The sequence below is a fragment of the Candoia aspera genome, chromosome 5, assembly GCF_035149785.1.
Source record: "Candoia aspera isolate rCanAsp1 chromosome 5, rCanAsp1.hap2, whole genome shotgun sequence".
In the NCBI taxonomy this organism is placed as follows: domain Eukaryota; kingdom Metazoa; phylum Chordata; class Lepidosauria; order Squamata; family Boidae; genus Candoia; species Candoia aspera.
Window position 1 is genome coordinate 10,643,449 of NC_086157.1, and position 25,033 is coordinate 10,668,481.

The 25,033-nt window shown below is 40.6% G+C and overlaps 1 protein-coding gene across 2 annotated transcripts in view; it reads right to left on the reverse strand.

The window, feature by feature from the left end:
• The window catches only part of TSC22D1 (TSC22 domain family member 1), a 65,581-nt gene that overhangs the window by 8,352 nt on the left and 32,196 nt on the right, over window positions 1-25,033 (reverse strand). The window contains exon 1 of one of the 2 annotated variants that reach the window (XM_063304577.1): window positions 5,257-5,415. The exons of the other annotated variant lie outside the window; for it this stretch is intronic. Within the exon in view, the coding sequence (XP_063160647.1) occupies window positions 5,257-5,294 (38 nt within the window). The 5' untranslated portion in view covers window positions 5,295-5,415. Of the gene's footprint in view, window positions 1-5,256; window positions 5,416-25,033 lie in introns of those variants that run through there. 2 annotated transcript variants of the gene reach the window in all.

A 25,033-nucleotide genomic window follows, 5' to 3' on the forward strand; every position in this document is an offset into this window, starting at 1 on the left:
CCAACCAACTTCATTACCAACTGTTCTGAGCAATCAGAAAAATACAGTTTGCGCAGAGGGTTGGGCTAAGGAAACCTTTGCCCAACTAAGATTTCCATACTCATTGCAACCTTCTAAATCCTCCAAGATACTCATCATGAATTCTCACCCATGAAACATGGACTGAACAAAAAAGAAGAACCAGTCTTCATTCTGTCACTTAATAAACTCAGAAATTATAAAACTTTCTACTCTACCCAAATATAGCACCAGATAACTCAAGAGAAAGCACAAAAAAGATCACACTGTCTTTTGGCCAGCTCTGAATATGTATGAACTACTTTTTTTTTCTTATTAGAGATTTTGAAATGTTTTGCATACCTCTTATACGTCACACCCTAATGCCTATTGGTGGGGGAATTTTATGCCCCCCTCTTTTAGAAAATGACAATCTCTTACTTTGTTGAATCTTTTAAATATTCATGGTGAGTTCTCAATGAAGCAGCTGTAGAAAGTTTGTGTATCAGAGGATTATCAGAAAAATTAACAAAATCTCTGTGTGTACATGTGTCTGTAGCATTTTCTTGGGTTAAAATGATTCTTCAGTATTGGCCAAATGCTGCTAGTCATCTGGGAGTATCAATACAGTAACACCAGTGGGAGATGTCATTTAGGTCACAAGTGACAAAACTAAAAAGTTATTATTTTAGAACCAGCTGAGTATCATCTCCTATCTGGGCAAATAAACACAAACAGCACCTCTGCCTTATCAGAGTCAATTTTAAAAAAATCAAGAGAGTGGTTTTATGGAAACAGATAAACAATTTTTGTAAACAAGAAGCTATTACATTATTAAATATTTTCATTGCCCATATTATACAGATAAGGAACTGAAGCTCAAATCCTCATATGAAAATCATCTTCAAATTAATTGACATACACAATACCCAAAATGAAATTAAGAAATTAATTCCTAATTAACAATGGCTCTATTTTCAGGACTTTTATTTTATTTTCTATCCCGCCTTCATCGTTTTTATACCTAACTCAAGGCAGCGAGCATACCTAATGCTCCTTCCTCCTTCTATTTTCCCCACAACCACCCTGTGAGCTGGGTTGGGCTGAGAGAGAGGGACTGGCCCAAGGTCACCCAGCCGTCTTCCATGCCCAAGGCGGGACTAGAACTCTCCTACCACGCCTGATTGGCTCTTGGGCTGAGAGAGAGGGACTGGCCCAAGGTCACCCAGCTGGCTTCCATGCCCAAGGTGGGACTAGAACTCTCCTACCACGCCTGATTGGCTCTTGGGCTGAGAGAGAGGGACTGGCCCAAGGTCACCCAGCCGTCTTCCATGCCCAAGGCGGGACTAGAACTCTCCTACCACGCCTGATTGGCTCTTGGGCTGAGAGAGAGTGACTGGCCCAAGGTCACCCAGCCGGCTTCCATGCCCAAGGCGGGACTAGAACTCTCCTACCACGCCTGATTGGCTCTTGGGCTGAGAGAGGGGGACTGGCCCAAGGTCACCCAGCCGGCTTCCATGCCCAAGGCGGGACTAGAACTCTCCTACCACGCCTGATTGGCTCTTGGGCTGAGAGAGAGGGACTGGCCCAAGGTCACCCAGCCGGCTTCCATGCCCAAGGCGGGACTAGAACTCTCCTACCATGCCTGATTGGCTCTTGGGCTGAGAGAGAGGGACTGGCCCAAGGTCACCCAGCCGTCTTCCATGCCCAAGGCGGGACTAGAACTCTCCTACCACGCCTGATTGGCTCTTGGGCTGAGAGAGAGTGACTGGCCCAAGGTCACCCAGCCGGCTTCCATGCCCAAGGCGGGACTAGAACTCTCCTACCACGCCTGATTGGCTCTTGGGCTGAGAGAGGGGGACTGGCCCAAGGTCACCCAGCCGGCTTCCATGCCCAAGGCGGGACTAGAACTCTCCTACCACGCCTGATTGGCTCTTGGGCTGAGAGAGAGGGACTGGCCCAAGGTCACCCAGCCGGCTTCCATGCCCAAGGCGGGACTAGAACTCTCCTACCATGCCTGATTGGCTCTTGGGCTGAGAGAGAGGGACTGGCCCAAGGTCACCCAGCCGGCTTTCATGCCTAAGGCAGGACTAGAACTCTCCTACCACGCCTGATTGGCTCTTGGGCTGAGAGAGAGGGACTGGCCCAAGGTCACCCAGCCGGCTTCCATGCCCAAGGCAGGACTAGAACTACCACGCCTGATTGGCTCTTGGGCTGAGAGAGAGGGACTGGCCCAAGGTCACCCAGCTGGCTTCCATGCCCAAGGTGGGACTAGAACTACCACGCCTGATTGGCTCTTGGGCTGAGAGAGAGGGACTGGCCCAAGGTCACCCAGCCGGCTTCCATGCCCAAGGCGGGACTAGAACTCTCCTACCACGCCTGATTGGCTCTTGGGCTGAGAGAGAGGGACTGGCCCAAGGTCACCCAGCCGGCTTCCATGCCCAAGGCGGGACTAGAACTACCACGCCTGATTGGCTCTTGGGCTGAGAGAGAGGGACTGGCCCAAGGTCACCCAGCCGGCTTCCATGCCCAAGGTGGGACTAGAACTACCACGCCTGATTGGCTCTTGGGCTGAGAGAGAGGGACTGGCCCAAGGTCACCCAGCCGGCTTTCATGCCTAAGGCGGGACTAGAACGCTCAGTCTCCTGGTTTCTAGCCTGTTGCCTTAACCACTAGACCAAACTGACTCTCCTTGGAAGGAACAGAAAGGAATTTTAAATTAGTCTTGCTTCTTTGTGTATTTGAATCTAGCAACTTAAAGCATCTTCTTAAATCATCCAACCATCACTAGCCAGGATGGGTCTTCTCTTGTTTCAGTCTTGGCTAGGTGATGTATGAAGATGTTGCAAGTCCCTTATGGGAAAATGACTTTGCTCTCAATTCCTATAGACAAGTTCCCACTTCTGAAGTGGTTATGGGAATGGACTTTAATTCCCATATTCCTCAGGGCCACTGGGGGGGTTTTTACAGGAATAACCTTTCAAAGGCACTAGGTCAGCAGCTGGGCAGCTATGCTGCAGCAATATTGAGAAGGCGTTGCGCAGACAACACCCAATTACCGCTCAACTGTGTTTTGCCCCTCAAGACTACTGAGGTTTAACAAAACAGATTTTTAAAAACCCCACTGCTAAATAAATTTTATTAGTATTAGGGTTTCAATGCATTTCATTTTTGAAAAAAGGAAATCTGAGACAGAACTCTTTAAACCTAATTTTTTTGAGGAACATATGAATTGTGAGGAAAAAAATTGACTGCATGTTTGTTGATTTAGAGAAAGTGAATGATAAAGTGAATAGTCTTGAATTATGGACTTTTCATGACTATGGAGTTGGAAGGATGGTTCCTAAATATAGTAAGATGGAATGGATGGTGATGGACATAAAGCAATGTTTAGCAAACTGTCCAATGCTGAGCAGGGAATAAGTCCTCTTGACTGTTGAACACATTTATGGATAAATGAATACAGAATATAAATGTATCATGAAGCGGCATTAGAGGCTATGTTGATGGAGAACATGAATTGCCTGTGTACTTTGGTATGCAGTCAGTGTTTTGTTGGTTGAGAATGTAAACCATCTGTAGTGAACATTAGATACATTGTACAAGGCAATGAGGGGTATAGATTTGAAAATTAATATCTCAAAGACCAATTTCTTACTTCACGCCTCAGTTTCTTTGGCTTACCATTTCCTGCTCTTTTTCTCCATGTTGCATAATGCTGCTTGCACTGAAAGGGAAGGGCATGATGCGCGTTTGTGTGTGTATGTTTTCAAATCAGTTTCAAGCTCACACTCCCCATCAGCTTTTTCATTTCCTTAGTCTGTCCTGACATCTACATTTTCTGTCAAACTTTTCCATTCTTCCAGAATGGTTTCTTTGTAGCAGTCCCATCACTCCACTTTCTTGAAGACCACTGCAACCCAACGTGGTTACATCAGTGCGTCTCAGACAAGTGTGCACTTTCATTCCCACTTGTGCACGTGCTTTCCTTTCTACAGACAGCATCGCACAAACTATGGTCAACAATGCAGTGCAAGTAGCAAAAGCAGCTACATTTTTCAGATACCAAGCAAAACCACAGTATACATTTCCTGAAAACCTGGTGTGTTGTAACAAGTGATTCTGTCCCTACCCACAGGTCTCTTTCTCCTGGGCAAACAGCCACTGATTCCCTGCAAAACAATGGCCAGGTGTATGCATGGGCTGAACGGAGTGCTGTACTCAGCTGTCTTCTACCATGGACAGTACCCTTTAAACAAAGGGACTACAGACAGACCTCAGCTTTTCAAGCCCAGGGTGGTGAAGCTTCCTAAATTAATCCACCCTCCACTGCAAGAGTATATTACAGAGAGGAAGCCAACCCTTAAGGCTACTTTCTCCAGAAAAACTAACTTCAGTTACTGCCTTGACTGGACTTCTACATCAACCTGAACTGGAGCACCAATTCAGCCAGCACGAATTATGATTAGCTCCTAAGATCTACTCCCTTTTTCAGGGCTTAAAGGAGAGGAGAGAGAGAGAAAAGTAGAGGCATGAATTGGAGGACTCACCCATAAACAAGTCAAGTTGGGAGTGAATGCTCCCCAGGGTAAAATGGCAGGTTTCAAGAAATCCCAAAAACCTTTCACTCTCACACCTTGGCATTCCACACACCTCAAAACATCCAGGGCTGTGTCAATTTGGCAAAAGTTTGTACCAACAAAAGGGACAAAGACAGAAGGCGCACATACAGTGGGCAATTACTCATACAATAGGGAGAATTGAGTTAGCTTTAATTCTCACCATGACAATAGAAATCCTAATTATTTATTTCTAGACAGTCAAATTTAGCCTATGCTTGATCTGCTCAGGTTCACTCTTCAAAACAAATTAGATAGGCAAATTTAAGATGATTTTATTTATTTATCCCCACCTTTATTATTTTTATAAATAACTCAAGGCAGGGAACATACCTAGTACTCCCTCCTCCTCCTCCTATTTTCCTCACAACAACAACCCTGTGAGGTGAGTTGGGCTGAGAGGGAGGGACTGGCCCAAGGTCATCCAGCAGGCTTTCATGCCTCAGGCGGGACTAGAACTCACAGCCTCCTGGTTTCTTCACCACTAGATTGCATGTATAAATGATTTTATCTTACTGCATTTTATTTAGCTCAAGTCAAGAAAGCCATCCTTCCAACAGGGCACCAAAAAGCAAGCTGGAGTATTTCTAACCCGAAAAAGCAACTATGAAATACAACGTTCAACCCACTTCATAATTACCTCTTAAGACGCTGCTCCAGATCCCAAAACATTTTCATGATTGTTATTCTGCAAAGAACTTGTTTCCAGAGACCTACTGGTCATATTTTAGTGCCATGCCTATCATAATACTGTTAGACAGCGTGAAGATTAGCAGTGATACTACAAGTTTGCCTTTCCCAAGTAAGGCAGCAGTTTCAGGGATCTTAAATGGAGGAAAAGATCAGGCAATATAACAGGGGCTGGTTATGCTCAGCAGAAAAAACAAGCGGTGCCGGTGACGTCAGACGGGTTGAGATCACATGCTGCTCTGTTATGTAAAGCACTAAAAGAGATTACAATCTTCCCGACCAGGATTTCTGAGTATCTTTTTGAATTACTCATTTGTTTCTCAAAGCCTAACGAGTGAGTCAGTCTCTGCTTTCCTCAGCTCAAAACAGCCTCCCCTAAACCTCAGCCAGGTTAGGGTTTAGGGGCAAATTGTAATCCAACCTGTACAAAACTACCAGATTTGAAGAAGGTGGCTGCTAATTGTTTTTGCTTGCTTTATTTCAAAGAAGGTTTTCAGTGGACTGATGTCTCTGTAGCACACTGGATGTTGAGGCAGTTTTTCTCCTTTTATCTCACAGCAATCCAGATGTTCATCAATTTGGCAGTCAGAGGGGAAAAATTACAGTAAAGGCGAATTCTCCCTCAAGTTGAATTTGATTCCCAGATGACTACCCAGACACATCCATGTTTTTTTTGGCAGCAAGAGGTACGTGGGTTTTCCACTGCCTCCTTCCCAAATGTATTTTCAACTGCCCAGGATAAGTGTAGAATCCTCCAGGTGCAAGAACAGAAAAGGGGGAAATGCTCATTTCTGCATTACTAAACTGGAGAAATCCATGTGGTTTTGCTGTAGACATTTGAGAAGCTAAAAGATTAATTTCTAACCTGAATTTTATGTCAACTTTTTTAAATGACAGGATTAGCTAGAAGCCCACTGAAGAGCCTGTACAAGTCTCCTTTAGCAAATGTTACTAGAAGAAAAAAAGAAGAAAAAAAAAAGGGGGGGGGATTTTAGGGAATTGCCTATAAGAGTTCCAGCCTCCAGGAATGCATCTGAAGATGGTTTTCTGTACGAGATCAGACTACACATCATCTTAAATCTCATTCAATGGCTTTGCTTGGAAAATGGGGTAGAGAGTTAAGCAGCTTAAAAATTAATTAAAAGGTTATACCCATTTCCTCATGTGCTGGAAACACAGCACCAGCTCAATTAACAAATGACAGAAGAACTTCTACCTTTTATGGTATTTTGAGGTTTTCAACTAGCTAACAGTCATCCATGGAATACAACAGAATGACCCCATGGAGAATTATCTTCATGGAATACAACAGAATTACAGTTGTAACACTGAAGAAAACCATCTTCAGATGTATTCCTGGAGGCTGGAACTCTTTTATAGACAATTCCCTAAATTTCCCTTTTTATTTTTATTTCTAGTAACATTCCCTAAAGGAGACCTGTAAGAGATCAGACCAGAAATATTGCAAGCAGCAGCTGATGATGCAAATGCAAATAGAGGAAACTCACAAAACAATGCCGGTGCATCACATGTTTGGAATTACTAAACATTGCTGTGGGAAAGGGAAGCTCCAAGGCAGTTGTTTTCATCACCAAGCACGTTACCATCGAAACTCATGCTGAACAGCTGTCTTCAGCAACTCAGCATGAATTCAAATATTCATCTTTATCTCAAATTCCTTAGGTCCTATCTGCTCGTTACTAGCTACCAAGAGTCCTGTAGGAGGATGAGCCATAAATAAATTAAATAGCCTGATCAATCACTATGCTACTGCCCTTTGAATATGGAATGAATGCGGAAGGCTACCACTTCATGTTTGAAGTTAACGGGGCTTTTAAACAGAAGCAAATGGTTAGGTTGCAACATACCTAACAGAAGACTTGTCCTTTGAACACTTTTGGGACCTCCTGGATACAGAGAAAGCTCTTTCTGATAGTGCTGGGTTGGATTCAGTCATTTGTCAAGCTTAGAAGAGATTTACTGTCAACTGTTCTGAGTATATACTATCCATCTATTTCACAGCATTAGTCCAACATGTCTTATTCAATTTATAAGATGCTCAAGAGATGCCTGAAGGACACATCAAGCCTACATACTTCCCACCCCCTCAAGGTAAAAGGTGAAGGTTCCTTTAAAGAGGCTTGGCTTCTGTGGACACATCCATGAAGTTTTCTTAGGAACAACATGCATGACTTTCTCCTGGGAAGATTATTTGACTTCCAAATCTAGTCTACAGCCTTAGAAGGTCTCCCATCCAAGCACAAAGTGGGCCCAACCCTCCTCAAGCTTCAGCACAAGATCATTTTAATGCTGCCAAGACTTTGGTACGGCTCCTGTCCTGGTTCCCTTACTTCTCTTGACATATCTCTTAATGGTTCTTCTCCTTGACAGAATCAAAAACTGCCCTTTACTGCTTGTAGGAGTGGAGTGCAAAAGCTCCCACCTGTAGCTCCTGAACTGAAGCCTGCTCTGCTCCACCTCTGCTCTTTGGATGTCTTTGGATTAACCCTAATTAAACTGAGGACAGCAGCAGCTGCAGGACCTCACTGCTTTCAACAGAAGCAGCACTGGGTTGAAAACTTTGGGGTATGCATGCCAATGTTGTGGCCCATGTAGAAAAGGTGTGGAACTCACATGCTGCTGTTTTCATCAGTCTGACCAACCTCCTGAGGATAATGCTCCTCCAACATTGTCCTCTCAGACATCTCAAATACCTTTTGAGAATCAGGTGTCTCCACCGGGGTGACCAATCTATCTTTTTGTAGACCCATATGATCTAGGCTTTCTCCTTTACTTACTTCATTTCCCATGCACTAAATTGCAGCTTGCTTTTCTGTGCAAATACCAAAGATTCTTGCAGCATCTTAAAGCCATCTATTAATTACCACACAAGCTCTTATGGTCCACTCATTATTACTATGGAGATACACCGATGGAAAGCATCTGTTAGAGACAGTAGTCCTCAAAGAGCAAAATATGAATTTATTCATTCATTCATTCTGGATGCCGCCCAATTCCAACCGACCCTGGGCAGCTCACAATAAATAACATAAAAAGAGCAGAATTAAAAAAACAACCAAGACAAGTACAAAAATAGCTACAAATTATGGGAACACCCATAATTTTGGTTTTCCGAGCCAAAGCAGGAGACGGCTACAGCTATTAAAAAATTTAAGCAGCATCAGACCTGGGTTCTGCTTGGAATGGAGACCACACAGGAATTCCCTGGCTACAGGCTAAACCAGGAAGTCCAAAATATTCCCAGAAGAAAGGAAGACCAAACTGTTGCCAAATGGCTGCCAAGAACCTTTACTTATGTATTAATCAAATCTGTAAGGCCGCCCATCTATGACAAGAACATGCAAAAAAGGTCACGCTAATGACCTTTTTAATTGCAAAACACAGAAACTGGGGCTATAAAATAAAGCTTTGGGACATGCTATTTGACATACTTTATTCTTACAAGTAATGCCCATTCTGTTGGGGAACATTGCCATGGAAAGAAAAGAACCGTTATTGTCTGTGGGAGAGTGGGTTTCAGTGGCCAAAGGGGCTGGCTTTTTAATAAAATGCACTTGGAATGCAGCCAGTCATCCTGACGTTCAAATTATGAACAGGTTGAGGTAAAGCTACTCATGCGAAGGACTAACCAGCAATTTGTGGCATTGTCTGAAGCAAACTGCAGGTTTAGATTTGCAGGAATGGGGCTGTGTTGCTCTGCACTCAGCCCTGTCTCTCCATTTTCTCTGCTTTCACTATCACTTGAAGCCAAAACTAGGTGTAATTCCACACATACCCACTGAGTAAAGATACACTGCGAGGAAGGGGAATTTACTGCAACAAGTGTGTGCCGATAAGGAGAACTGAATCTTGTTTTATCTTCCTGTGTTCTCCTTGGGCCACACCCATTTTTCCCAGACAAGCTCAGATACTGGAATGAAGCGGGGGGGGGGTGTTTTTTAAGCAACACGGCACGATAAGAGGGCAACAACACCATTTCCCTCAAACATCCTGCCCCCTTTTGCTGCCCGAATAAGACCTGCTTTTGAGGAAAAAAGAAACAACCAACCACTCCTTAACCAAGATACAATATTCTATAGGCCCTTAAGATGGAGATTTGCCATTTCAGCAATTAAGAGGAAAGGGCAATTAAGCCTGCCAATTGCAATGCCTATAAACTTAGTACGGAACTAAGTTCACCACATCTGGGCAGTGAAAAGCTAAGCAGGCCAGAGTCTTCAGCATCACCTGATGGAGCAAAGTATTCCTGTGGGAAGACCTGCCAATGTTTGTACCAAGACACTATATGTAATGGCATGTGGGAATGATCTTGGGAGACAGGAGGAAGAGCCGCAGATTAGGCTACAGTCAAAAAAGGGGCGGCTGAGCCCGCAGAAGCAATGGGGTCATGGCAAACGTCTCAGAAGGGACCCTCCCTAGTTTCTTGGGCTGTAGAGGTGAGGGGGGAGAGCGGTACTTTCAGACTTGCAAGATTCTGTTAATGTAGCCTTTCAAGAAATATAGAGCTGGTACTCCTGGGTGTGCTTCTTGCCTGGATTACCTCACAAGGCTGACACTGAGAGAGATGAAAGTGGAGGGAAGTAGGGAGGTTGGGGGAGGGTCAAAAAAGTCAAGATGGTGGACGCAAGCCTGGAAGCCAAGCTCCATCTCTTTTTTACACGTGTGCAGTGCAATGCACATTAAAAAGAGGGGGAGGGTTCAATTCCATCGTGAATGTTTTGACGGTGGAGCCCCTGAAGGGAAGAGTCAACACTTGGAGGCATAGCCCACTGTTACCTCAGTTCTGCTCAGTGTATTTATTCACTGCTACCAGCCTGTTGTAGAATGTATTTTAAGGTTCTAACACCAGGACCTGGCTAATCTGGTAAACAATCCTAAACAGAAATCTCTCTTCCAAAGTGGGAACCGTCATCTGAAACTAGAAAAGGAGAAGCTGTTAGTGGTGCCGGTTTATGAAAGCGAAACAGATTCACGTGAATGCATTCCCACCACAAGCAGCTCACAAATTATAATACATCAGGAAAGGGGAAGAAATTGTAGTAATTGTTCCCATTCACCGTGTTAGCTTCATGAAAAACATGCGAGGTGTGGCCAAATAAAATCTCATCATACAAATGCTTAAGCACAGGAGTCATTTAGCACTTGCTGCAGAGTTCTTAAAATGTGCCCAAGTCACTCTACAGTTTAAATAAGAATATTAAATTTCTAAAATGCACATGGGTGTTTTGGATTTTAAAACCAGCCAGAAAGGCAGCCACATCAGGCGTTTTTTTTAAGAAGGTGGAAAGTCACCTCTCAGGTACGGTTTAACTGGTTGTCTTGCACATTGCAGAGGGCTGGACTAGATGATCCTTGTGGACTCTTCCAACTAGTGTTTCAAAACCTCAGCAACTTTCAGATGCGTGGAGTTCAACTCCCAGAATTCCCCAGCCACCATGGCTGGCTGTGGAATTCTGGGAGTTGAAGTGCACACATCTGAAAGTTGCTGAGGTTGAGAAACACTGCTTCCAACTCTTTAATTCTGTAATTAAGGAGCTATATATACTGAAAGCTTTTTGTTTTCAATTTTTATGCATCATAATGTTCCATCACTGCACCAAAGTGTGTGTGTGTAAATAAAACTAAAAGAGCCAGAACTGACAGATGTCAATAATAAACTGGCAGTAATAACTACTACATGCTGTAATACTGGGAGGGTAGTGTCAGTTTTCTTGGAAAGCCAGGATTATAGTCCAGTATTTCCAAAGGGAGCCAAGATAGGGAAGGGGAATCTATACCGCCACAAAAGAAAAGGAAAAAACTGAACTAAAGTATCACTATTAAAATATCACTATTAAAATGCTCAAGATATGCAGACCAAGATGAAGAAAAAATGGAACATGTTTGTGGAATGGTGCAGAAGAAAACCACAGTACAGCGCGTTCAAATCAAATTAGTATGCATGTGAACGCTGTACCATAATTTCTTTGAACAAGAGAACCAAATTCACATAATTTTCAAAAAGAAAAAAAGGTTTCAAATATTTGGTTATTACTGTTATGAAGAGGCAAGAGGAGGAATTAATAAGATGAGCTACACTTATTGGAGTACATATATTATAGAATGTAATTTAAAAAAAAAGTATTGTTCTGGTTCAAATGGCAAAACATTTTGAATCTAGGGAATTATAGCACCAGGATTGAAATGTGCATTCTGCATGCAGTCCATGCATATTTACAGGTAGTCCTCACTAAACAACCATTCATTTAGTGGCAGTTCAGATGGTGCTGAAAAAAAAAAAAAAGACTTACAACTGCTTCTCGCACTTATGACCATCGCAGCATCCCTGCAGTCCCGTGATCATGATTTGGGCGCTTGGCAACCGGTTTGCATTTATGACCATTGCAGAGTCCCGTGGCCACATGAGCGCCATTTTTGACCTTCCCGGCTGGCTTCTAGCAAGCAAAATCAATGGGGAACCACATGATTCGCTTAACAACCATGTGGTCCGCTTAATGCCATAGTGATTTGCTTAACAACTGTCACAAAAAGGCTGTAAAATGGGTCAGTTTCACTTAATGACCACTTTGCTTAGCAACCAAAATTCCAGCTTCAATTGTGGTCATTAAGTGAGGACTACCTGTATACCTAAGTGTAAACACTGAAATGCAAATAAGCACAAGTAAAACCTGTGACTCTTAAAATGTGTTTTCTGTTTCTGGTGCTGGTCACTTCGTAAATGTTAGTTTCAAAAAACTATTTATGTCGATTTCTAGAATGAACAACCAATACCCCCCCACAAAAAAAACCACATTTGGATTCTTTAGATCCTGTAAAATATCCCAGAACAAAAGATGGAAATACTAGATCCATGTAACCGCTGCAAACTATTATATGGCTATGCTGCCTCCAAGTGGGAAAAATAAAGCTAACTACGCCTCTGACATTTCTCCCTGTACACAGAAACGTTAAGACCACAATTTACCACCTGTTTGACAGTATTGAGTTGATTCCTAATAGGTTAATATAGTATTTGCTATAAGTAGGGTTTTTTTTCCCTAGCTAATATATTTCAGAGTTTGCTAATGGAAGAAAAACTAGTAGAGAAATCTTTTATTATTATTTCAGAATGCAGTTTCGAATCTCAAATGTTTTTAGTGTATATAGAGAAACATAAAGTGAAATATTACAGCAATATACAAAAACCCTCATTCAATAAGTTAAAATTCCAGGAATGTTTTAAAGACCAAAACATTTCACCAGGTTCTTCCATACATACATATATGCATACCTATACACAAATTTCCTTTTCTGGATTATTGCCCCCACAAATATACCAGAAAAACTGAAAACTGCAGAAGATTCTTCCAATTCCCAGATTTCTCTTGCAAACTAGCTAAGTATATTGCAGGCTATGATTTTTGCAGGCACTGAAGGAGCCAAGAATGTAGCTGTTTTTAAAAAGTTGTGCCCTTAAAAACAAGCAAGCTTTAAATTGTCCTCTAGGTGGCACTACTTGATCAATTTATCTAATATAGGAAGCTCTGGTGTGGGCTGGTCCATGAAGTCACGAAGAGTCGGAAGCGACTAAACGAATAAACAAAAAGATAGATGTATATAGGACAGAAAAATGGATTGGACAGCATCATCTTCAGTCTTTATTATTTCTTCGATAAAGGAACAGAATTTATTGTTTCTTTAAAGGAGGTTTTGGCCTTTCATGAAATAAATTCATTAAAGCTAATGACAGATAGATCAGACACATTGCTTTTCTCTAGGCTCACACTGAACTCCTTAAGAACAACAGACTGCTTTAATAAACACCAGAGAATGGTTGGAATAGTTTTCCAAATTACTTTCAAAGCATGCACAGCCCTACTATTTAACCTCTTCTCCCAACAGATTGTCCTTTCTGCTTTTTATTTCTATGAAACATACCAATTGGAAGGGAGATAACATCCCTCCAATTCATCCCCTATTTAAGACTTGCTTTTCTTAGTGACAACGGAGCCATAGAATCAAATATGACATAAATATAACGATCATGAACCTTTCCCAAACTCTCCATGACTTGAGCTACAACAGAATTCAAAGGATTCCACACTACAATCTCAAGAAACTGGGAAAGTATTTGGAAATATTAAAGACAATAAAGACAATAAATTTCTAGGATTTGGGTTGGGAGCAAGCGACATATGGCTTTCCAAATGTCATTGGACAAAAAAAAAATCACATGATCCTTCCTTGTTGACCATGCTGAACATGGTTAGTGAGAAAGGAATCCACAATATTTGGAGACCAACACTGTCTATTCCTGAGCATATGAAAAATAAACTTATTTAAATTGGATAGATTCAAAAGGGAATTGTGTTCAGAGAGACCAGGCCTAATAGTCTTGAAGACTCAATGTTATGTCCATGTTGGGAACAGCATGGTGGGAATACCAGTGAGAACCCCAGAAGCATCTGGTTGGCCACTGTAAGAAAGAAAATACTGGATTAAAATGGCCCATAGTGTGATACAGGAAGGCTGTTTATGTTCTTAGAAATATTAAAAGAATATTTTAGCAGGGTTAGGGTTAACACAGATTGAGTGTTAAACTGGTATGATACTGGCAAACATCTTGAACTAAAGTACACCCATCTGGGAATCTTTGGGAATTACTATTTTTAACAAATACATGTCCTTTTGTGACAACATTAAAGATGCAGAGACTGATTCTCAATGAAACGCTATGGCAACACTTATTAAACAGAATTATAAGAGACTGATTTGTTTAAGAATTATAAGGGACTGATTAAGTATCAAAATGAGTGAAGAAAAGATCCTCCTTCCTTAATCTCGGCACTGAAGGAAATGACCTGTTCTTTTTGTAAATGTCTCACTTGGATTCCATTCTCTTGCTTCAGCTTAATTATTAGGTACCATTTCTAACTGCTGCTAAGACTAGCTGTCCAGGTTTTTTGTCTCTAAATACTGCTAAAGCTAGTTTTATAATTTGGTATGAACTTACAAGACCCTCACAAGTACACAATTTGGGGTAAGCTATATACCTTCTACAGATCTCTTCAGCAGCTGCAATCAATGGCTAAGCCAAATTCTGTGGCTATTCACTAGACGTGAACCACCTAGAGGGCTTCATCAGTTGGGGCATTGAAACCCTCTTAGTTTGATTTTCATTTGTTTGTTTTAATATAGTTCAACTTGTATTGTTTTATATGCTTTATTGCTTTTAAAAGTGTATGCAACACATTACAGTCTTAGACACCATCTGGACATCCTTGTCACGTGGTAGAAACTCTGCTGTCACATCAACAAGGACACTGTGGTGTCCAAGGAGAAAGGGCTGATTAAATGTGGACTAGAAGGCATATCAATTAAGTCAATGCGCATTTGGCTCATCAACAATTCCTTCTAAAACTGGAGTGAGAGACCAAGAGGGCACCACAAGGTTCAGTCCTGGACCATCTAACTCATCAGTATTTGTATTAATGACTTCAGTGAAATAATGGAGAAAACATCTATCATATTTGCCTATGACACAAACTTGGGTGCGAAAGTTAATTTTCGAAGACAGAAATAAAGTTCCAAACCATCTTAGAGAAACTGGTGAAGATAACAGAATGGATTCTGACAGAAAATAATGTGAAATTATTAAACGAATGAACAAAACAGAATGGATTCTGACAGAGAAGAAAGAGAAATTCTTAAACGAGAAAAGAAACATGGAATATCCAAGCTACCTCACTCAGTATTTGTAAATCTGAACTTGTATTGGTTCTGGCTACCACATTTCAAAACAAACTAGAATAAGTTCAAACAAAATAGGAAAGGGTTAGAAAAGAACAACAAGGATGATTTGGAGACTAGAATCCCAGGCCGGTGAAGAGAGATGGAAGGAAATGGGTATGTTTTGCCTTGAGAAGATAAATGGGGAGTATGACAGCATTCATCAAATACCTGAAAGGATGCCAGGTAAAAGAACAGCAATGCTTATTCACTATCGTTCCATCCAAACTTCTTAAGTTAGAAGAAGGCAGATTTTGGTTCAGCGTTAGAATACAAAATTCCATTTGTAAGACAAGTTCAGTATAGTAGTTAATTACTGAGATGTTCTAGGCTCTTTTTATATAGATATAGCCGTCTATCAGGGATGCTTTAATAAGCATTTTTAAATTAAGCAATTAAGCAAACTTAATTTAAATTAAGCAAACTTAATTTAAATTAAGTGATTTGGACCTTGGTGGCCTAAACGTCCCCTTCCAACTCTAGATTCTATGGTTTTAGGAAGCAAATGTGAATACAGCAGCAAACTTGAGGACAACTTTCATTGGACAACAGAAACCTATCTCATTTTACAACCTCCTGGCAGACCATCAAAAGCATTTTGCAGTTATTTGAGGTCTAATTAATATTAGCTGAATCCCTCTTTCCCACGGAATCCTCTCCCTCGCTGTGGCATCACAGATGTCTCTGAATCATACATTGCGTTAATTAACCTTATTTTTCTCTCCACTGCTCTCAAACTCCATCTTTCAATACCTTCTTTTCTTCCACAACTTGCTCAGTTTACATCAAGTTGTTGGGCCCTCAAAATTAGTGGCCCAGAAAAGTCTATTTGGGTCAACCAAAGCCTTTCCCATTGGCCTTGCCTCTGCTTTTTTCCTTGAAAATATTTCAGAGTAAAAACTTAAATGTCCTTGTTCACCATATTCTTCTGTATTATGTTCAAAGTGTTCAGGATATCGACAAGAAAAAAACATCCCTATTAAGATTTTTTTCAAGTTCACATCAAATAAGCCAGGAAAAAAAAGTTAAGCATCTGAGGCATGTATTTCTTTTGCTTTTTTTTAAAACACACACACGCACAGTCAGTATTTCTACAATGTAGGTCTTCTGATAGGCTTGCTAGCTTTGTGTCTAAGAACACAAGTTTCCACTGCAGAGATTAAAGACTTTGTTCCTTCCAGAATGACTTCAGTTATTACACAGACAGAGGACAAATAGATAAAACTCTGTTTATCTGGACACCAGTTTTTCAAGTCCAGATGCAAGACCTGAAGAATGGATGCCTCTATCTTCCCTACAGTGCAGACAGAAGTACACATCCATCTCACTCATTCATGATGGGGGGAGATAAAAAGTGTCTAAAGAAAGACCTACTCTATCACAAGTAGCAGACTTACAAACTCCGCAGGTGAAAGCACCTAGCCAATCTTGGCTGATTTTGAAAGCTAAGCAGTTGGCCTCAGTTAATACTTGGATGGGGGACCACCTAGGAATTCCAGGGCTGTTGGTTAGACTGGGAAAAGTCTAAAAACATCTGAAAAAAAAGAGTGACAAACCATCTCTGCAGCCAAGAAAATGGCATGGATGTTAAGCTGAGCTTAATGGGGTTGGTCTTTACATTTTTAGCAAGCGTACAGAAAAAAACATAGAGCAGATTAATAGTCTTCCCTAATACAACCCATTTTGAAACGAGGCATTATAGTGGGTATAGTTTGTATAATAAATGTAATTTATTTTTAGCCTTTAAAAAAAATCTACAGCTCACTTTCGACAGAAATCAGGGTTTTAACCAAGTAATTTTACCCATGGTGTTTGTCGTAGTGAAAGGCACTGGACTAGGTGTACACCCATTAACAAAGTACTTATACCACAAAAATAGAGGAAGAGACTGTTCATAGCATTAGGAGACTGTAGGGAACCACATATTTAAGAAAGAAAAAGATCATAGTTATACAAATAGTTCACAAAATATAGCCAACATGAAAGAAACAAGCTTTCACCAAAGAAGTTGTAAAAATGAAGATTGTACAGACCTGTACAGATACAGCAAGTAGGACAGAAACAAAATGTGTTTAATATTAAATGCAATATTAGACAGTATTAAACCTTTATATATTAGTATTTCTGCCATTTTTACTGTATCTATATAGCTCTCTACAACCGATACTTCTTTAGATTCTGATTTTAATGTGGCAGCTCAGCTGAACTGTCATTTACAAAACTGCACATACTATACTGATGAAATTGTTTTAAAATATCAGGCACCCGTTCCTTGAAGTCCATTAAACTTGTTTTTCAAGTGATGGACACTGTATTTTATGTGCATCTAATTGTTACAACTTACCCCTAGCTTTCTGATTCTGGCTCTAACTTTGGCAAAGACCTAAATTATTTCTGCTCTGGAGAGAAAGAAAACAAGTATTTTGTTGTGTTTTTAAGATAAAAAGAAATATCTATATTTTAGTAACACTCAACTGCAGTCTCAACTCTTTCTGAAAGAGTTCCTCTGCCCCCTCCCCATGATATTGGAGAGTCCTTTTATCCTTGTCTAATCTGAATTCCCTTCCTCTCACTTGTCAGATGGCACTGAAACTTGCCTATGTGAGCCAAGAGCATCATCAATATAAAAATGGTGAACTAAGCAAATTTGTGCTCCATCTGCAGAGATGCAACAAACATCTACTAGGTCAACCATTAATGAGGCTATATTTGGGTTACTCTCTGCCAAGATGGAAGGAGGGGTGGGAGGCTTCATATATCCACCAAAGGAGAAATCATCTACTATAAGCATAATAGTGCCTACAATTTAAAGGACTATTTTTTAAAGCTGTGTTGATTCCTGGCAGGTATTTTGAGGCAGAGGTCAACAAAATATGGGTAGTTTCTCCTAAAGAGAAGAAACCAAAGTTGAAAAACTGAATAATCAGTAGCAGAGACATCCGAAGGCTCAATGGAATATTTTTTGACATTTTGCTGATAGAATAGTTGTAAAATATTTCAAAACTTGCTTCCAGAGCGTAGAATAATGAGAAAAATGGTGGCCCTGTGTTTACACAACATGCTTAACCCAGCCAGCCACTACTTCAATCAAATCTCCTTACTGGTGGCTCTGACAATGCACGATCACACTGAGTTGAAAATCGCCATCCGGGGAAGGCAAAGACACTGCCTAGTTTTTCCAGGAACTGGAATGAGCTTTCACACCCAGAAAGTACTAGCAAAAGCTTCAGGAAATCACTAGCCAAGGAGGAAACCAGTAGGCACAATTTGGCTACTGGAGTCAACCAAATTTGAGAGATGACCTCTGTGCTACTTGAATTCAACACAATGAGTTCTGTAGCGGGGAATGTCTGCTTTTTCAGATGTTCTTCCCCTTCAGTTTTCTTCTTTGGACGACTACCAAGGCAAATAAAGAATTAGCTGCATTCCCAAGACATAACTGATTGAGTAGTATAACCTTATGCAAGACTGTGATTATTACTGGGCTAAATTTGCTAATTTCTCCACAGTAATCACCCTGCCTGCTGATCCAGTTAAGCATTTCATGGGGAAAGGACCATTAAGAACAGAGCCAATAAGAACAGAATCCTCAATCTCCTTTAGAAAGACAGGGCTTCACCATAAAAATCCTCCAAAGCCTAATGATTCAATGGGAAGGTTTTTCCCAATCACAGTTCCAAAGTGCCCAATCATCGGTCATTCTGAGAACAATAGAGTTGAAATCCACACATACAGAAGGTGCCCAGATTCGGGAAACTACTTGTCCTAACAACCAGGAAACACACTGAGACAATGAACTGGTCTCTAATATTTATTGCTAGTACTTAACAGGAATCCTAACAAACTGAAGAAGCGTGGGAAAAACCCAGACATATAACCCCCAAGGGTTAAGGCGGTCCCGATCTGTGTCTCTTTGAATGGCTGAACAATTCCTCAGTGCTACGCATGCGCTTGACAGTCTGGATGGGAGCCCCCTGCTCGCCATCCTTACTCATGACACTACTGCTGTATTTGTGGGACAGTTCTCACATCTCTCCATATGCTCTGGTCAAGGCGAGCCATGTGTTTTATTTATCTAATATTATGGGAATCAATGGCTTGCAACTGTTTCCTGGAAAGTGATCAAAATGAAAAGTCCACTACAGGTAGTCCTCACTTAACAACCATTTGTTTAGTGACAGTTTGGACTTACAACAGTGCTGGAAAAAACAACCAGTCCTCACACTTATGACCACTGCAACATCCCCATGGTCACATGATCATGATTTGGACACTTGGCAACTGGTTTGCATTTATGACCGTCACAGCATCCCATGGTCATGTGATCGCCATTTTCTACCTTCCTGGCCAGCTTCTAGCAAGCAAAATCAACAGGGAACTGCATGATTCATTTAACAACCACATGGTTTACTTAACACCCAGTGATTTGCTTAATGACCATTGTAAAAAGGTCATAAAATCAGGTCAGATTCACTCAATGACTGCTTCACTTAGCAACTGAAACTCCAGGCCCAATTGTGGTCGTTAAGTGAGGACAACCTGTATGCATTTACCAGATCTGCCATGATATATCTGAGGTTTTCAATGAAACATCAATCATTGGGTGAAATGTGGAACTCAAGACAATACAAGCCCACTCGTCCACCCGTTTAGGCAGTCTACCTCTAAAGTACATGAAGTTATAGTGCATGGAGTTAACCCATTTTCTCTTGAAAACTGACAACATTCAACTGTGTTTTAAAAAACTAAACTGAACTTAAACATAAAAACTAAAGAAAGGTGAAAGATTTATATGATTGGAAGAGAAATAGTGGGCCATGTGTTGCTGCATTGCCTTTTTTACAGAAACCTACGAGATATGTGTATTTCCCCATTTATAATACAATACTTGGGCAGGCTGGAGGCTGATTACTTTAGTCTCTTGCTAGCTGATGAGAGGCAGGGACTTCAGACAAAGTTGCCTGGTTCTGTGTCAGAGCTATGATTAAACATATACTACTTCTCCAAGTGAGGTGATGCTGAACCTTAATTAGGCTTCCATAACTCAATACATTTGCAACAGAAGAGAATATATGTCACTCAGGGTTGAACTGTGGAGTCCTTGGCGCTCTCTGAGCTTGGTCGCTCCAAGGAACATCCAAACTCAGAGAGCACCAAGGACTCCTCAATATATTTTCTCTTCCTTTTTTCTTTCTTTCCTTACCCCCATTCTTTTTTTCTCTTTTCCTTGTAAATATACACATACCATTCTACGTTTTATTTTGCTATCTCTTCATTATAGTTGGTTGGACCATAATTATCTTATTCGGAACAAACCCTAGCAGGGCTTCAGCAAGTATTAGACTTAAATATAAGTTAGCACAGATTTAGATTCTTTAGTATTTTCTAGTAATTCTAGTATTCTTTATGTCCTTTTATAGTTATCTATCCTAGTTGTTTACAGCATTCAGATTATTCATTGTAAAATTAACTGTAACTCTACAGGATTCCCCCACATTTTAATTCTGGTACTCTGTAATTTTACATTAATAATTTTCTCTTTACCTTATTTTATTCTATCAATATGATTTTTAAATCTCTATTTTAGAGTAATTGTTGTGTTATTAGTTCTATGCTGGTCTATGACCAAAACAAAATTGATTAATTGAAAAACTAAAGAAATGCAACTCTGATAATAGTTACGTACAACGGTTACACCATTCCGCTAATCAGCAAGAAGGTTGTAAGGCCATAGCCAGGATGATGTATTTTGCTCTCTGCAAATTCCAGAATTTCTCCCTGTTTTTGTTTTCTGAATTCTAAGGACTTCTGGATTATTTTATCATTACTCCACCTTTTTTCATAAAAGGCACTGATTCTGCATGTCAGAAGGTTCTCTCCATATCTTGACTTGGTTTTTGTCTCTTTCCTGCTTTGTACTCCTTGTGTTAGTACTTAGTGTAACGGGCCTGTCTGACTCATTCTTTGTAATGTCTTACTCACTGGCAACATAAACAGAATTACTACAGAGGCCTAATTACTACAGAGGCCTAAACTTTTAAAGCATGTACAAAATGAAGAGGTAAAGCTCCTTTAGAATCAAGCTTGAGTGTCCATGGATTTGCTTGGTACATCAGACACACACGGCACCATGGCTAAAGTATAGAGCAGCACAAACGACAATCTGCAAAATAAACCCAATTCAGACTGAGACTGAAGAAGAACTGGGAGTTCAACCCTGTGCTCTGCATTTTGGTCCTGATTTCAACTACAAATTTGCACTGGAAAGAACTTCTACTGAAATAAATGAAAACTTTCCTCCAGAAGAACAGGCCAGCTCCAGAGTAGGAAAGTACATGTGCTTTGAAAGCTTGTGAATAAATTCACATTCTATTTGGCATCAAATTGGAGACATTCTGTCAAAACTAAAGCTATTCTTAAACTAATTAAAATATTTCTTTTGGGGCTTTTGATGATGGATGAAGCAAAAAAGACAACGTCAATTCTATTATGTATTTCTGAATTAAGGAAGAACAGAAATACACAGAGATCCTGGTTTAGGCAAATCTCTGATATTTTCTTATGGAATGAAATAGTATTATGGTTATTTCAAATGTCTCTATTAGGTGTGTGTGTGAGCGCACGCATACACGCATGCACGCACACAGGGATGCACAGTTTCTGTACAACTTTAGTTCCCTAGACTAATTTTCCAATATAGTTAAAGTTGTGTATCTAATATATTGTTAGCAAATGTAGCCAAGTTAACATTGTCAATTTTTATGAAACTGGAATAGAGTATAAAAATGTAACAGTAAGTCTAAGGCATGACAAATTATGGATGCTAGATTATGCATTCTCTTTGAATATCTGGGTATCCTTTAAAAAATTGGTATGAACTACCACCAAGCAGACGGTTTACTGAAATTGGAAGTATGTAACATTGTCCTATCAAATATATCTTCTCATAAGGCAAGGTGTTCAATGGATTCTTTTGGATGAAAACTGGATCATTTAGACCTATTTGCAGCTCAATGTGTCAGTAAAGAAACAGCCACAATGTCCTATGCCAGAAAGGGAGGAGTAAAAAATGACCTGGCTGGACCTCTGAGAAGATTTTGATACAACTGACCATCCAGAAATGTTATCTGTGCTGGGGACGCTTCATTTCACTGGCTTCAATCCTTAGACAGCTCATTGCAGAGAGAAATTGGAAAGGATCTGAAGAACCACATACCAAAGCTTGCATCACTGATAAATTTTGCCATTCAGCTTCTTCTGTCCATCAGCTTCTGCTCTCCACCATGGATAAACTAGCCATTCAGTTTCAGCTTTAGAAGGTCCTCTCTTTCACTGTTCAGCAGTTTGCAAAACAATGACCTTCATCCATTAAACATTCCTATTTTTAAATACCTTTAACCCAAACGTTTCGGGTTAACCCAGATAACAAATTCACCACTTCCTAAATGATATCCTTTCAAGTACTCTCAATGCCTGCATCACCTCTTCTCTAAACTAAAATATTCAGCTCTTTCACCTTCTTCTCATAGGATTCAGTTTGCTCCCTCTTCATCTTTGGTGTCTCTAATCTTGAGATGCTCTGCTTTGCAGCATTTTATATATTTTACACAGTAGAATATATTATGAGAGTCTCTTTTTTTCAGGCTTAACTTCTTTAAGAAATACCTGATCATCCAGAGATTTGGAACAAGTAGCCAACAATATACAAATGACACCTGATAAAATCTGGAAGACATGGCAAATATTTAATCAGTGTCTGTAAACAATAACAGGCTGCCTGAGAAGTTGGAACTGTGGTTCATCACTAAGAAAACAGTGTTCATGATGTCTCTGAACAGAATTGCAATCTTCCCCCAAAACTTCAACTTTCACAGTGACGACATTCAATGAGGTGTACCTGTGCAATTCTTTCTAGGTAGTTTGGTCTCAGTGATCCAGCCTTTGACATTGGAATGCTCTAAGGCACGCAAAGACACCTCTGAAGACTCCTCTAATAAAATTATTAGAATAAATTAGAATAAAACATAGCTCCTGGGTTATAAATTGGTGGCAGAGAACCACCAACAGCACGTCTTACCAGTTCTTGTCCAGATCCAAACAGAAGGTTAGCCTGTTACATAAGTCCTAGACACTTAGTAATTCTTACAAAACACTCATTGTCAGATCGGCAGTCTTCCTAGACACCAAACTGCTTGAAATACCACTTTTCCACATCAGTCTGCCCACATTTTCACACATCTGGTGCTCGTGTCATTTGAGGCCAAGTGACTGGTCAGCAGAAGACAGCCTTCTCCATTACAGGACTTCAGATGCTCAGTGGTCTCCCCAGAGAGGCTCATCAGGTCTTAGCTGGTATCTTTAAAAAAAAAAAAACTATCCAAGATTTCAGATTGTTTATGACCATCTGTTCACTGTGGGATTTTATTTATGGTGAGGGCTTCTGCCTTTATTGCAATTTAGTTCAGGAGCCTGCCTTAAAGACTGGGCTGCTAACAAGATGAATTAACAATCCAATAAATTAACAATAAAAGAAGGTGACCTTACCTCAAGCTCCCTAATAGGCATTTTGAAGAGGAGCTTCCTCAGCCTACAATGATAGTTTGACTGGAGGTACTCACCAAGTATGGACCATCAGAAGATAGGAAGGGCAGCTCTCATGGTCATGTCTCAAGACTCTTCCCCAGATGAGGACGATGACCGGGGCAGGGGGAGGCAGCATCCCCAGAACCACACGCTATACTTCCAGGCCCCTACAGACCTGGAAGGCAACAGACCTAACATCTCTGCCAAGACCAAGAAGGCTTTGACTGAAAATAGCAGCCTTCTTCACTTAGTCCTCAAGAATACTGCCATCTGCAAATCGGAAGGCAGAGAAGATGGAGTGCCTGGTTATATTTAAAAAAAGAAAAGAGAAGAAAATGTTCAACAAGACACGGAGTAACCTGTCAAAGGAAACTGGGCTTGCCCAAGGATAGGAGTGCCAAGCAGGATCAGTCTAGCATTGGGGACAGTCTAGACATGGCCAAGCCACTAGAACAAGGTTGCTCAGAGAAGGCCTGCATCTGACTGTTGACTTTATCCCTTCAGGCACTGTTTCGTGGCAAGCTTCGATGTCTTGACCTTGCACTGAATTTTACAACTGCAATTGCCAGTAGCCTGGCAGGTTTGGTGTGTAATAGCCCAGATAAAAAGCTGACATTTCTAATGCCTGGACAAAATCCAGCAAATATGGTTGGTCAGTTGCTGGATTCAAATCAAGAACAGCCTAAATGTATTTGTAATTATTGCATTCATTGTGGAGATCTGATGAATTCTGTACCGTCAAGGAGAAGAGATCTCTCCAATGATATTTACTAGAGCTGTCAGGATTCATCAAAAGCCCAAATCTGTCAACCAGGTCTACTAATAAGCAGCTTTGCTTTCATTTTTTTCTTATTTGTATTATTAAGTTACTCAGTGTTTGATATTATGAGCCAGTCAAAGTTTAAGTGGACTCCCCCCAACAAAATCTATTTAAGTGACATGGAGCTCACAAATGCTGATACCTTTTTAATAACATTTGTTAGTTGGAAAAGGTGCTACCAAAGTATTGATTTTCTGCCGCAACAGACTAACACAGCTCTCACCCTACAATGTCCCAACGAAGGAATGGCTAATTTAATCCTAAATAAGAGATGCCTCTGCACTATATTTCTACTAAATCATTGATGGAAATATTGGAACAGAAGATGTCCTAGGACTGATCCTTGTAACACCTTGCAGTACCCCTGTCCAATCTAAAGAACCACTGATGAGCACCTCCATTTCCACTTAACTGTCATGCCATTCAACATATACTGGTTAGTCAGCATGTCATGGGGGACTTTGAATGCTTTGCTGAAGTCAAGATATATTATGTCTAAAGCATTCACACAATCTATGAATGATGCCACCTGATA